The 13,062-nt window shown below is 40.6% G+C and overlaps 1 protein-coding gene across 2 annotated transcripts in view; it reads right to left on the bottom strand.

The window, feature by feature from the left end:
• The window catches only part of Adk (adenosine kinase), a 396,625-nt gene that overhangs the window by 57,229 nt on the left and 326,334 nt on the right, over nt 1–13,062 (bottom strand). For both annotated transcript variants that reach the window (XM_021203140.2, XM_029541565.1), the window contains exon 9: nt 11,405–11,519. In XM_021203140.2, the coding sequence (XP_021058799.1) occupies nt 11,405–11,519 (115 nt within the window). The remainder of the gene's footprint in view (nt 1–11,404; nt 11,520–13,062) is intronic.

Here is a 13,062-nt window from a genome sequence, read left to right as displayed (position 1 = left end):
GGACATCTGGGTTCTTTCCAGCTTCTGGCTATTATAAATAAGGCTGCTATGAACATAGTGGAGCATGTGTCCTTATTACCAGTTGGAAGATCTTATTGTGTCCTGGATTTCCTGGATGTTTTGGGTTAGGAGCTTTTTGCTTTTTGTGTTTTCTTTGACTGTTGTGTCAATGTTTTTTATGCACCTGAGATTCTCTCTTCTATCTCTTGTATTCTGTTGGTGATGCTTGCATCTATGACTGCTGATCTCGTTCCTAGGTTTTCAAAATCCAGGGTTGTCTCCCTTTGTGATTTCTTTATTGTTTCTAGTTCCATTTTCAGATCCTGGATGGTTTTGTTCCTTTCTTTCACCTGTTTAATTGTGTTTTCCTGTAACTCTTTAAGAGATTTTTGTTGTTTCCTCTTTAAGGGCTTCTAGCTGCTAACCTGTGTTCTCCTGTATTTCTTTAAGGGAGTTATTTATGTCCTGTTTAATGTCTTCTATCATCATCATGAGAATTGACTTTAGATCTGAATCTTGCCTTTCTAGTGTGTTGGGGTATCCAGGACTTGCTATGGTGGGAGAACTGGATTCTGATGATGCCAAATAACCTTGGTTTNTGTTGCTTATGTTCTTACACTTGCCTCCTGTCATCTGGTTATCTCTAGTGCTACCTGACTGGCTATATCTGACTGGAGCCTGTCCTTCCTGTAATCCTGGTAGTGTCAGAACTTCTCCAAGTCAAGATGTCTCTGTGATCCTGTGACTCTGGGATCCTGCAATCCTGACATCCTGGGTGTGTCTGAGCTCCTGGGAGTCAAGCTACCTTTGGGACCTTGAGATTCTGGTGTGACTAAGCTCCTGGGATCCTGGGAATCCTCTGATTCTGGGCACCTTGGAGCACCAGGGAATGGAGCTGCCTCTGGGTGTTGTGGGGCTGGGTGCGGAGTTTGCACCCAAAGTCTGCTCAGGGTGCTAGCCCAGACAGACCAGAAGGAACCTGTGGCACTGGACTCTTGAGATTTCTTTTTTCTTTTCTTTTTTCTTTCTTTCTTTCTTTCTTTCTTTCTTTCTTTCTTTCTTTCTTTTTTTTTTTTTTTGAGACAGGGTTTCTCTGTGTAGACCTGGAACTCTGTAGACCAGGCTGGTCTCGAACTCAGAAATCTGCCTGCCTCTGCCTCCCAAGTGCTTTGAGATTTCTCAATACATAGTACTACATATACATGGCAGACAGAACCCAGATCAATTGTCATGATTGTCAATAATGACCAATGTGACCATGCTTTATAGATAAATTAACAAGTAGCAAGCTGAATTGGACTCTTATTGCCACCTGTCAATGAAATCTAATGATTCCTTGATTATGATCTGCCTCACATGCTCAAATACTAACAAAGAGACAGCTAAAGGCTTACTCTAGCCAACTGTCCTTAAAAAATATGATTTAGGGCTGGAGAGATGGCTAGCAATTAAGAGCCCTGGTGGCTCTTCCAGAGGACACAGGTTTGTTTCACAGTATCTGCAACTCCAGTCCCAGGGTATCTGCTTTTATCTTTTGGCCTCTGCAGGCATTACAAGCACATGTTGCACAGATATATGTTCAAACAGACCCTTATGCACACAAAATAAAAGTTAAGAACGATCTCAAAATGAAATGAAATTAAAACACATGATATTCTCCTTTCCTCTCAACAGATCTTTGTATTAAAAAAAAATCTAACAAGATTAATTTGAATATACAAAGTAATGTTATGATAGAAACCAAGAAACACCAGTCTATTTCCAAACCTGTCCTGACTTCTCCATGAGCTGAGTTCCAAAAGTTCCTAGAGTTAAGGCTGAAGATCGTTAATATTTAAGGATTTGTTATGAAGGCTTAAGGTTTAAATGCTTAACAGACCCCAGACTAGCTAACTGCAAACACAGTGTTGATTTGATCATAACAAATAGCAGAGTTGATCCTTCACAGCAACCTTGTAATGATGTCTAGTTTATGGTAGATATAAAATGGCAAATCCAATCTCATAGGACAGAAAGACAAGGTCATGGTTTGTTTCAGAAGTTCCTGGGCATCGAGATGCAACAGCATCACAGACAGATAAAGGGACCCTGGGAAGGCTCCACAGACCTTCCAGGGCCTTTGTTCTCCAGGTGTCCAGACACCGTTCCTCCTGCAATCTTCTAAGCCCTCCAAGTTTAAACCATATGCAGAGGAAATAACATGGCGAAATAATTCCTTCATGGAAACACGAGTCACAGAGGGAAAGTGTTTCGTACAGAATTCAATGGAGAGGATTTGCCCTGGGAAGTGGGACTCTTTTCTCTGATGCCGATTCTGTCTATGTAGCTCAGGGGTGGGAGACCCAGGGTGAGGCGGGACATTTCCTCCAGGTAACACTGAGTGAGAAGGGTCAGGGTAACAGAGACTACTTCTGAGTACAGAAACAGGAAGTCCATGGGTGATCAAGCTGGTGATAGCCAATGAAGAGGCAAAAGCCTCCATCTGCATCCCTGGCAGAGCGATGACCAGAGTGGCAATCATATTCCTCTCCCCCATAGTTGACTGACACATAGGGCCTGAAAACTGTCAGCAGCAGCAGGCAGAGTGCCCAATACCCTTTCTTCCCCTTCCAGGCCTTCTGCTATCTCACGTCTTTAAGTACTGAGAACTATCTATCCCTTGCCCAGGAACCCTGATGCCCCTGAATGTTTAAGGCAGGATGGGGTGGGGGTGGTCTACTCTGGAAAGAAGAGTGACCTGCCCGATCTACAGAATATAACATTTGTGGGCTAGCAGTCTCCAGGTACACAAAGAAAGAAGAGAAGTTTGTAAAGTGAACATAGAGTTTAACACTGACATCATATCTACCTGTGGCTGGACCAGTCCTCAGCCAGCACATGAAAAGAGCAGAAACCAATGCAACACAAAGGAGCTACAACACAATCCAGCAAACCAGTCCTACCCCAGACTGATTCCAATACTGGGAGACTCAAAGAAAAGCCTCTTTAATGCTTTGTCTTCTTAAAAACTAAACAAAACACAAAGCCCAGCAGTAGATTTTTTGGATCAAACTCAGGGTGTTGGGTGTGACGGCAAGTGCTCTTATCCAGTGACTATCTCATGCTCCTTCTTTGCCTTATTTTACACAACAAACTGTCTTTATTCCTTATTTTCATTAAAAAAATATTTTGATGTCTTTGCTTTTAAAACCTTTTTTTAAAAAAGATTTATTTATTATATGTAAGTACACTGTAACTATCTTCAGACACTCCAGAAGAGGGAGTCAGATCTCGTTGTGAGCCACCACGTGGTTGCTGGGATTTGAACTCAGGACCTTCAGAAGAGCAATCAGGTGTTCTTACCTGCTGAGCCATCTCACCAGCCCGCTTTTAAAACTTTTATGCTTTTCGTTTCTATTCCCATTTACCTAATGTTATTCACACATCATTAAATCTATTTCACAACTTTCCCCTTGCTCACATTCTCTTCCCTTTATTTAACCACACTTCACTCTCCTTGCCCACTCCTTCACTTATTAACACTGGTTTTCACTTATTAACACTGGTGTGAGAGAGCAAGGCACTGAGACATTTGGAAAAGCTCCCGACACTTAAGACAAGATATGGAAAGATGGAGTGGTTGACATGCAACCATCCAAAAAGAAGTAAAACCCAACAAAATACTCTGGGGCACGGTTAAGAGAAAGAGATCAAAGCTATGATTGTGGTCTAGCAGAGTGCTGTAAGTGTCAACCTGACACAGCCTAGGGCTCTCTGAGAAGGAGTCTCAATTGGGGCATGCCTAAAAACAAAATGGCTTATGGGCATGTCTGTGGGGAATTCTCTCAACTGTTAATTCATGTCATGGGGACCAAACCCACCTGGGCAGATGGTCCTGGGCTGTATTAGGAAGTTAGCCAAGTATGAACATTACGGCAAGCCAGCAAGCAACGGCTTCAGGTTCTTGTCCTTCCTTCCTTCAGTGACAGACTATGACCGGTAGGTGGACATATGCTCTTTCCTCCCCTAAGCTGCTTTTGGTTGTGTAACACAAAAAATGAAATAAAGTATTAGTTATTATTAGAGATAAGAAAGATACAGAATAAAGGGACAGGAAACTATTCCATGAAATACAGAAAAATTCCTAAGTTGGGAAGGGGAACAGGGCCAACATATCCAAGTAGACTTAAGGAAGCATTAATGACTATACTCTTAGTACTTGGTTGTGGGTGAAGCAAGAGGATTACAAGTTTGAGGCCAGCCTGGGCTACATAATAAGATCGTGCCACACATAAATGATATCAAATGCAAGGTACAAAAAATGGATTATAAGTTGAAAAGACCGCCCAGCATGGAAGAGAGACTTCGAAAGAAATATCCTACAAGTTACTCGGGTGCAAACAGGCACACTTACTATATATCAGGAGAATCCAGCCAAATCATATTGAGATATGATCATGCCCTCATCAGAATGGCTAAGATTAAAAAGATACACAGTAACAAATGCTAGGGGAGCACTGGAATCATTAAGAGTGTCATATACTGGTTAGAGTGGAGGAGTGGAGACTGGTACAATCCTTTGGAAATTTGGGGCTGAAAGATCAAAATCTTTACTACTCGCAGAATTTGACGTTATAAAGGATGAATTTTATTCACTGAAAAAAAAAATAACCAGGATACAAAAGGAAACCAAGATAGACTATACATATCAGCCATACATATAGTACCTGTATCACAAATGACTATTGTAACCCTGTGAATGTGGATGGAAGAAAGCAGCAGCTCAAGTGACTCCAGATGACAGACGCTTACTGTAAGTACAACAGGCCCTCACAAGGGTACGGGTAAACAATCCAAAACGACTTTAGGATGGGACAAGCAGCAATGCATTTTAGAACCCAAGGCGGGGGGGAAAGTTATAAAAAAGGAAAGGGCACAGGCTGGAGCGAGCCTCACACGCATGCACAGCTTATTATAACGCATCTTGCCACGCTCTGCTCCAAAGGCCTAGGAGCAATGAGGAGCTCAAGGAGTTCAGATTCGTGTTTCTGAATACCGTGCCCTGAGGAAGGAAAATTGAGTTCCTTGGAAAAGATCCAGGAAGCAACAGAGAAAATACATCACATTCCTGGGGTAGTCTTTGTTGTTAAAAAGACAGGAAGTGTGCAAATAAGGATAGAAACAGTGCCATACAAAAATTCTGCATATTAGTGAATCCATTCCAAAACCAGAACTAACAGCTACCAAGAGAAGGTAAGAGAATGGTTTCTAGGAGTGGGGCAGACTTGGTGGGGAGCAAGAGAGGGGTTTCTCAAGGGCTGTGGTACTCTCTCCTCTTCCCTGTCCCTCCCTCCTTTGGAGAGGGTCCTGCTAAGTGATCTTTTCATCAAACTAACTCACGATCCTCCTGTTACAGTCATGGGGCTATGTTTCTTTACGTGGTTGCAGTTACATGAATGTGAGTTAATAATTAAAACATTGTACCAAGTCTGCATATTAGAGTTCAATACACTTTTTGGCATTTGTTACATTTTAAAGGAAAGTATATGTAAGTTTGACTATATAAGTTTTTAGTATACATTGCATTAGTATGTAAGTTTTAATATGTGTAGTCTGTATTGCATTAATCTGCCTTAACAGAGCCTTGTAGAAATCAGCACTATTTTCGCAGTATGGGCTCTTTTGCATTGCAGCAGGATCCTGTTTGAGAGAAACATGGCAGCTGGGGGAAGCTGTATTTTTTTTCAAGACTGAGAACAATACACTATATAAATCATGCACAATAGAATTGTCAGGATATTCTAAATTATCCTACATGAGATTCTAAATTACTTTTGTTTTATTTTGCTTTTTTAAAGACAGGGTCTCACTTTGTAGCCCAGGCTGACCTTGAGACACCCTGTAGCCCAGGCTGGTCTGAATGAGAAGAATTCTTGCCTCAGTATCCTGAATACTAGCATTATAGGCATGAGCCACCACGCCCAGTTCCAAAAATATTTTGACTTCTTGGTTAATAACAAAGCTCTGCAGGAACAACTCACTTGTTCACAAGGTAAGGACTATTTATTAAAAATCTCACCAGATGAAGGGGGAGGGTCTGGTAAGGTGGCTTAGAGGGTAAAGGCATTATTACCAAAATCTGCTGACCTGAGTTCAATCCTTGGGACCTAAATGATGGGAGGAAAGAGCCAACTCCTGTAAGCTGTCTCCCTGTTTCTACACTTACACCATGGCAGGCAGGCATTACTATACCCCTACCTTACCCCAGACACCAGTTTTTACCAGTGGGTCTGGAGAGATAGAGGTTTAAGAACACTGGCCACTTTCCCAGAGGACCTGGGTTTGATTTACAGCATCTCGATTGGCTTACAACTGACTGTAACTACAGTTATAAGGGATCTAATGCCCTCTTGTGGCCTCCTTGGGCACCAGCCACCCATGCGGTGCACAGACATACATGAAGACAAAATCCCCCACACCACATACAGACATTCTAAATGAATGTCATTTAAGTTGTTCTTACTATCACCAACCTATGTCAACAAGATCAACCTTTAAAACTGGTTGCTGCAAAGATGACATTTTCTTTTCTAACAGTATTTTATTCTAAGTGTGTATATGCATGCATGTCTCAGTGTGGGCATGTACATGTGAGTGCACGTGCCTGGGCAGGCCAGAGGTGCTGGATCCCTTGGAGCTCAAGTGACAGGCAGCTGTTAGCTGTCTGACCTGGGCACAGGGACTGGAACTTGAGTCTCCTACAAGAGCAGTATGGACTCTTAACCATTGAACCAGCTTCCCAGCTTCCCAGCTAGACTTTTCAAGGTGATTTACATGAATACTTGGTAGCAGGAGTGGCTGGAATGGTAGCTGGCATTGTTCTCTTAACCACTCTGGGGAAGACTTTATATAGAACTCTTCTATGTGTGTGAGTGGAGTGCATACAAATGGGGAGGCCGGGAGAAGGGGTTAAGTGTCTTCTTTTATCCCCCTTCAAAGCAGAGTCTCTCACTAAGCCTGCGGCTTGTGTTTCCTTGACTATGGTGGAAGGCAGCAAGCCCCAGTCATCCTTCTGTTTCCAACTGCTTTGGAACTGGGCTACTGGTGAACATGGGGAGTGTCCTTAGACAAGTGTTGGGATCCAAACGCAGATCTAATGGCCCCACAGCAGGTGCTTGTAACTGTTGAACCATCTTTCGAACCCCTAGAATCTGCATTTTGTATCGTGTGCTTTCTGAGTTTTATACACACTTTTTTTTTTTTTTTTTAAATTATCCAGTGCTGGAGAGCACTTTGTGTGTCTGGAGAGCATGAGAGCTAAGATGAGGTTGATTTAAGGACTTGGGAAGATGACAGGTTACTTTAGTACCTCCATTTACTACTAATAAAAGAACTTAAGAGCCGGGCGTGGTGGTGCACGCCTTTAATCCCAGCACTCGGGAGGCAGAGGCAGGCAGATTTCTGAGTTCAAGGCCAGCCTGGTCTACAGAGTGAGTTCCAGGACAACCAGGGCTATACAGAGAAACCCTGTCTCGAAAAACCAAAAAAAAAAGAAAAAAAAAAAAGAAAAGAAAAGAAAAAGAACTTAGGACATTGTTAGATGTATTTCAAAGGTAGAAACAATTTAATCTGTAAGAGCCAATGAATTCTTGATAGTTTTTCTTATCTTCATAAATTTTTACAAATAGCTTACATACATGGGTGTTTTGATTATGTGTATGTCTGTGCACCACATGTTTACCTGGTACCCTGGAGACCAGTAGAGGGCATAGGATACTATAGAACTGGAGCTAGAGATATCTCGTGGATGCTGGGAATTGAGCCTGAGTCCTCTGGTATGTAGCTAGTGTTCTTAAGGGCTGAGCCATCTCTCCAGGCCCCTTGAAACTTTAAGTTTTCTTTAAAATCATTTTTATTTATGTATCTGTGTGAATGTGTGTCACATGCAGGTAGGTACTCACAGGGGGTCAGAAGAGGGCACTGGGGTCCTTGGAGCTGGCGTTAAAGGTCCAACATGGATGCTAGGAATTGGACTAGGACCTCTGGAAGAGCAGCATATACTCTTAAGCACTGAGCCATTTCTCCAGCCCTTCGTGCCTGGTATTTTTGGATGGAGTAAAGAAACAGAGGCATCCATCAAGGCCCGACTTACTGAAGATGATGTCTGCTTTCACCATTCCACAGAACCATAAAACGTGGCCCTTGAGTCAAACTACTTAACTGAATGATTCTCAAAGTGAGAGATGAGAACAGATAGAATAGCTCTATCACCTGAGGGAAAACTTCCTAGAAACACACAGCTTTCTTCCAGACCCTTCCTTCCACTGGCATCCTCATACACTTCCCCAAGGATGCCCGTCCTAACATCGCTCAGAGTGGGATTGTTATAGTGGGGAAGATACTTGAAAAGGAAGGTCTACATTTACTCGAAATTCATTAGATGATTTATTTACACATGATAGCATCGGCCTTTCAGTTACGGGCCTCTGTGAGAAAAAGTGGTTTATAAAGATCATATCTCAAAAGGAGATGGTCTCTAGAAAAAAAAAATGGCCAAGGAATTGATTTTTGTTAACATTATTGCTAAATGCCTTAACAGTGTGATCATTTGAAAATACTCCACAGTGTGAGGTTTAAGGCACAATGAGTCCTAATTAGTGCTTTAATAAGTGTGTTAGCACTGCCTTGTACCATTCTGGAATGTCACTTATGGTAAATTAAGGGACACTTTCCCTCCCTATCTTCCATTAGTATTTTAATGCTAGGAGGTGGGAAAAGGCTGATCCATATTCAGTAGGAAAGGAGGGAAAACAATAACAAATTGGCATCTCTTCTGTGAATTGCCCCACAGGCCAAGCATCTTTATGTCCTTAATCATTATTAAATGACTTAACATGACACCCAGAGCCTGGCAAATGATTGCATCCTGACATGAGAACGAATTACAAATGAAATGAAAGATCAAGCTGTATTAGAGGACTGCCTCTGGGAAATGAAAATCTTTAATTCTCTTTTATTATTGACATTTATTTGGCTGCCATGAATAACAACACAGCAAAGAGACTCAGCTATGCGTGTGCACTGAATAGCTTATCCCAGGGCTCAGAACTGCATTAACATTTATCATGTTTGCTTTTGTAGCTGACACCACTGAACAGATTCTCTATCCATCTTGTATTTATCATGCATTGCAATATACCACATCCTCTAAGTTCATTTTCATATGTAGGAACGGCAAGATTAGCTATGTCTTGCATCAAATAAATTTCCGATTAGAAGCATTCTTAAGAGTGGTTTAATAGAGTTAATAAAGCATAAAGTAAGTACACACAAAAAAATCAGTTATAAGATAGGGAGGCCAAATTTCATTCTGGAGAAAATTATGCAAATTGAGAGCGAGGAAGAGGCTTGTATGTGACACGATCTTAAAAAGTATGTCCCCACAATGACCATCCCAGTAGCATCATATGGACCTGGAGGTAGGGTTACATCTCCTATAAGAAGCCTACATGGTTTCAGTCAGAACTGGTCTACACACTAACAGGAGAGTGAGCTTGTGTGTGTCATGTAGAAATATCCTCTCATGGGTGATTTCTTTCTTACAAAACTTCACCGCATGCCTTTGCCTGCCACCTCAGTGAAGGGCTGCCCAGCACCTGGTGCCTTTGCTTACATGCGTCTCCTAAACTTCAATGCCCCTTATTTTAAACCCCTCCAAGAATTCAAGGCTTAGCAAGGATATTTATCTTTTTGGGAAAGTCACTTAATATAGCTAGAATGTTTGAAATTTTGCTTTAGTTTTTCAATAGCTCTCAGCACTGAAAATTCAAATATATACCTAAGCAGTCATAATGGCACGATTCCTCTTGTATCCAACGCCCACCTTTGACAACACCTGACCAGTCTTAGTTCATGGGATTTCACTTAACTGCCATCCACTGACTGCTTTTGAAGGAAATCTTGATTCTGTCTTTTGGTAAGTCTATAAACAAGGAGGATGAATAAATGATTTCTCGTGTGTTTCTCTGTACCCCATTTTGTTAAACAAGTTACTTCAGTGGTCACTCGCTGTCCCAGCCGGCACATGGAAAGCTGAAGCAAGAGAACTGCTCCAAGTTTGAGGCCAGGCTGGGTACACAGACATTACGAGGTGAGCCCGGGCCACAGAATGAGAACCCAGACCAAAATTTAAGAAAAAAAAAATAGACTATATTTAATATTTTATGTAAATTAATTTTATTTTGCAGATTTTTTTTTTTTTTTTTGGTTTTTTTTTTGAGACAGGGTTTCTCTGTATCGCCCTGGCTGTCCTGGAACTCACTTTGTAGACCACGCTGGCCTCGAACTCAGAAATCCGCCTGTCTCTGCCTCCCGAGTGCTGGGATTAAAGGCGTGCGCCACCACGCCCGGCTTTATTTTGCAGATCTTTAAAGATTATGCTACATTCAATGTACATTCAGCTGAGTACTGAACAAATAAATTGGCTTAATTATACTACCGTTTATAAAAGTCATTAAATAACTGACTAGATTTAAGATGAACCATTCAGAAAGAATTAACACTTATATTTAGCTTGAATAGTAGCTAAAATATATTATAAAGTAGTCTCATATTGAAAATATTAATTAACTAGTAATATGTTTGATTGCTAGATGAAATTGCTATTGAATTTCTATAAATGATATAAAAACATACATGAGATTTGTTTTCTTGAAAGAAAATCCGAGGTTATAATTAGCAACCCAGCTCTTTGGAGAGCTGAGGCAGGGGGATTACAAATTCAAGGTCAATCAAGGTCAGTCTGGGTTACACAAGGAATTCAAGGTCAGTATAGGGTATTCATTGAGACATTCTCTTAAAATATGTTATTATATAAAATAAAGTATAGAAAATAGGCCAAGGATAGAGCTCACCAATACACAGCACTTGTTGAGCATGCAAAAGGCCCTAAATAAGAGTTCTAGTACTGGGTTAGGCACGAATCAGAGGCAGGTGAGTTCCAGGACAGCCAGGAACACACAGACTGTCAAAAATCAAATTCCTAGTATTGCAAAAACAAATCAAAAGTGACAGAAAAAAATTAGAGGAAACACTTCTGGATTTGACTTGTTCATAACTGAATAAATGTATTTTATTCTGATGCAAGGGTTTTATAAGTAAATGGTATTTTTTTGAAGAGAAAGAGATTTCTGGACTGAGGAACCCCCCCCCCCCAAATTTCAAAAGTAAATAAGCTTCATCAATTGACTTTTCATAAACTATAACCTTAAAAGGAAAATCACGTCCCCGGGGTGCAGGGGAGGAATATGGAAGTCACACTGTCGAAGGCACATGACTGGGGATTGCTCACTGTAGAAGGAAAATACAACTTTGTTGCAATTAATCTCTTTTTAACCCTGGGTTTATCACAGAGACCCCACAGTACCTGCAACCACTATGGTGTCATCTCTCCCCTGTGTGAAGATCACGATCCTCTGCCTCTTCGAGTTCACCTTTGGAAGAGCCTGCGTCTTTTTGGCTATTTCTTTAATGTCTTTAGTCTATTAATAAGAGGGAAAAAAATTCATGATCAGTAGGGCAAGTGAAAATTTTATTAGTATGCTAACAATTCTGCTTCTGATGGGACCTTAGTATTTACTATGGCACATTTGAAAAGAGAGTTTTAATCATACAAAGATAAAGAGAACAGCTTCATTTATTTATTTATCCGCAAGAGCTTCTGGGGATGAGTCTGCCCAAACTTCACATTTATGACAGGGTCGTATTTCATCGCCTCCTTCAATACCTGCCATTCATTGTATTTCAAAGCAAACCTTAGGTACTTTATAATTTAATCTATAAGTGTGTTAGCATGTTATCTCTGAAAGGTAGTGACTAAAACAGCATATAATTGGGATATACTTTTAAACATTTTTTGCCTGTCTTACGAAAGGACCTAGGCTCAGTTCCCAGTACAAAAACAAACCCAAACTACCTTAAATCTCCTGATGCTTAGCATAGTTTTTGGGCAGAGACCTTATCCGTTGGTAGGATGACTGCCTGGCCAGTACCAAGCCCAAGCACTAGCCCCTACCACCAGAAAAGATCCTTCCCAACAGCAAATAAATATCAAGTCAAGTTTTAAATTAGAATAGTGTTCTAAAGAAGAATTCCTCATCTGTTGTTGAGATGGAGTCTCCCTGTGTAGTCTATGCTGGCCTGGAGCTTGTGACTCTCCTGTACCAACCTCCAAGGAATTACAACTCTGTGCCCTTCTGCCCAGATGAAGAGAGCTTTTCTTTTTCTAAATTTTTTTTTTACTTATTATTTTAGATGTTTACAGAATATGATTATGCTGACTTGGAAATAATAAAATGAAGATAATGCCAATTTTTCAAAGAACTGGCAGAGAAAAAGAAATGCTAACCTTTATTCTGTAAAGACTTAATTTTCCATAGGAAAGGGCATTTAAAACACATGAAAGTTAAAGAAAAAAACCGGCGAAAAATCATGACCTTACATTCTTCTTCATGACTTAGTGCCAGTAACCTGGACTTCATTGTCTTTCATCACCCAGCAACACTCTTTTGTGTCCTCTCTCTAAATGCTCTACTATAACCACATATACATTTGTTTACATATATTTGCACTTAACAATAAGACATTCATGTTTTTCTTTCTAGAGTGTGTGACTTAGTTTAATATTATACACTCTAAGTCCATCCATTTTTCCTGCAAAGTTTATGATTTTATTTTCATTTAGAGCTGAAAAATATTTTAAATATATACCAGATTTTCACTATCCCTAAATCCGGTGATAGGCATGAAACCTGGTTGCATTTCCTTGCAATTCAAGCAGCAATAAATATGGAGTTGGAAATATCTCTATGGTAAGGTATGGAGTTCTATGAGTACATATCCAGAAGTGAAATAGCAGTGTTAAATTGTAGTTCTATTTTTATTTTTTATTTTTTGAGGAACTTCCAAATTGAAATGTATAATTGATGTACTAATTTGCACCTGTCACCAGCAGTAACTAATAGTTTTTTTCTCTACACCATTGTCAACATGTATAATCAGATTTCTTCCCCCCCCCCCCCCCCC

Source organism: Mus pahari, chromosome 8 (assembly GCF_900095145.1).
Source record: "Mus pahari chromosome 8, PAHARI_EIJ_v1.1, whole genome shotgun sequence".
Taxonomy (NCBI): Eukaryota; Metazoa; Chordata; class Mammalia; order Rodentia; family Muridae; genus Mus; species Mus pahari.
This window is presented reverse-complemented; position numbering and strand designations above follow the sequence as displayed.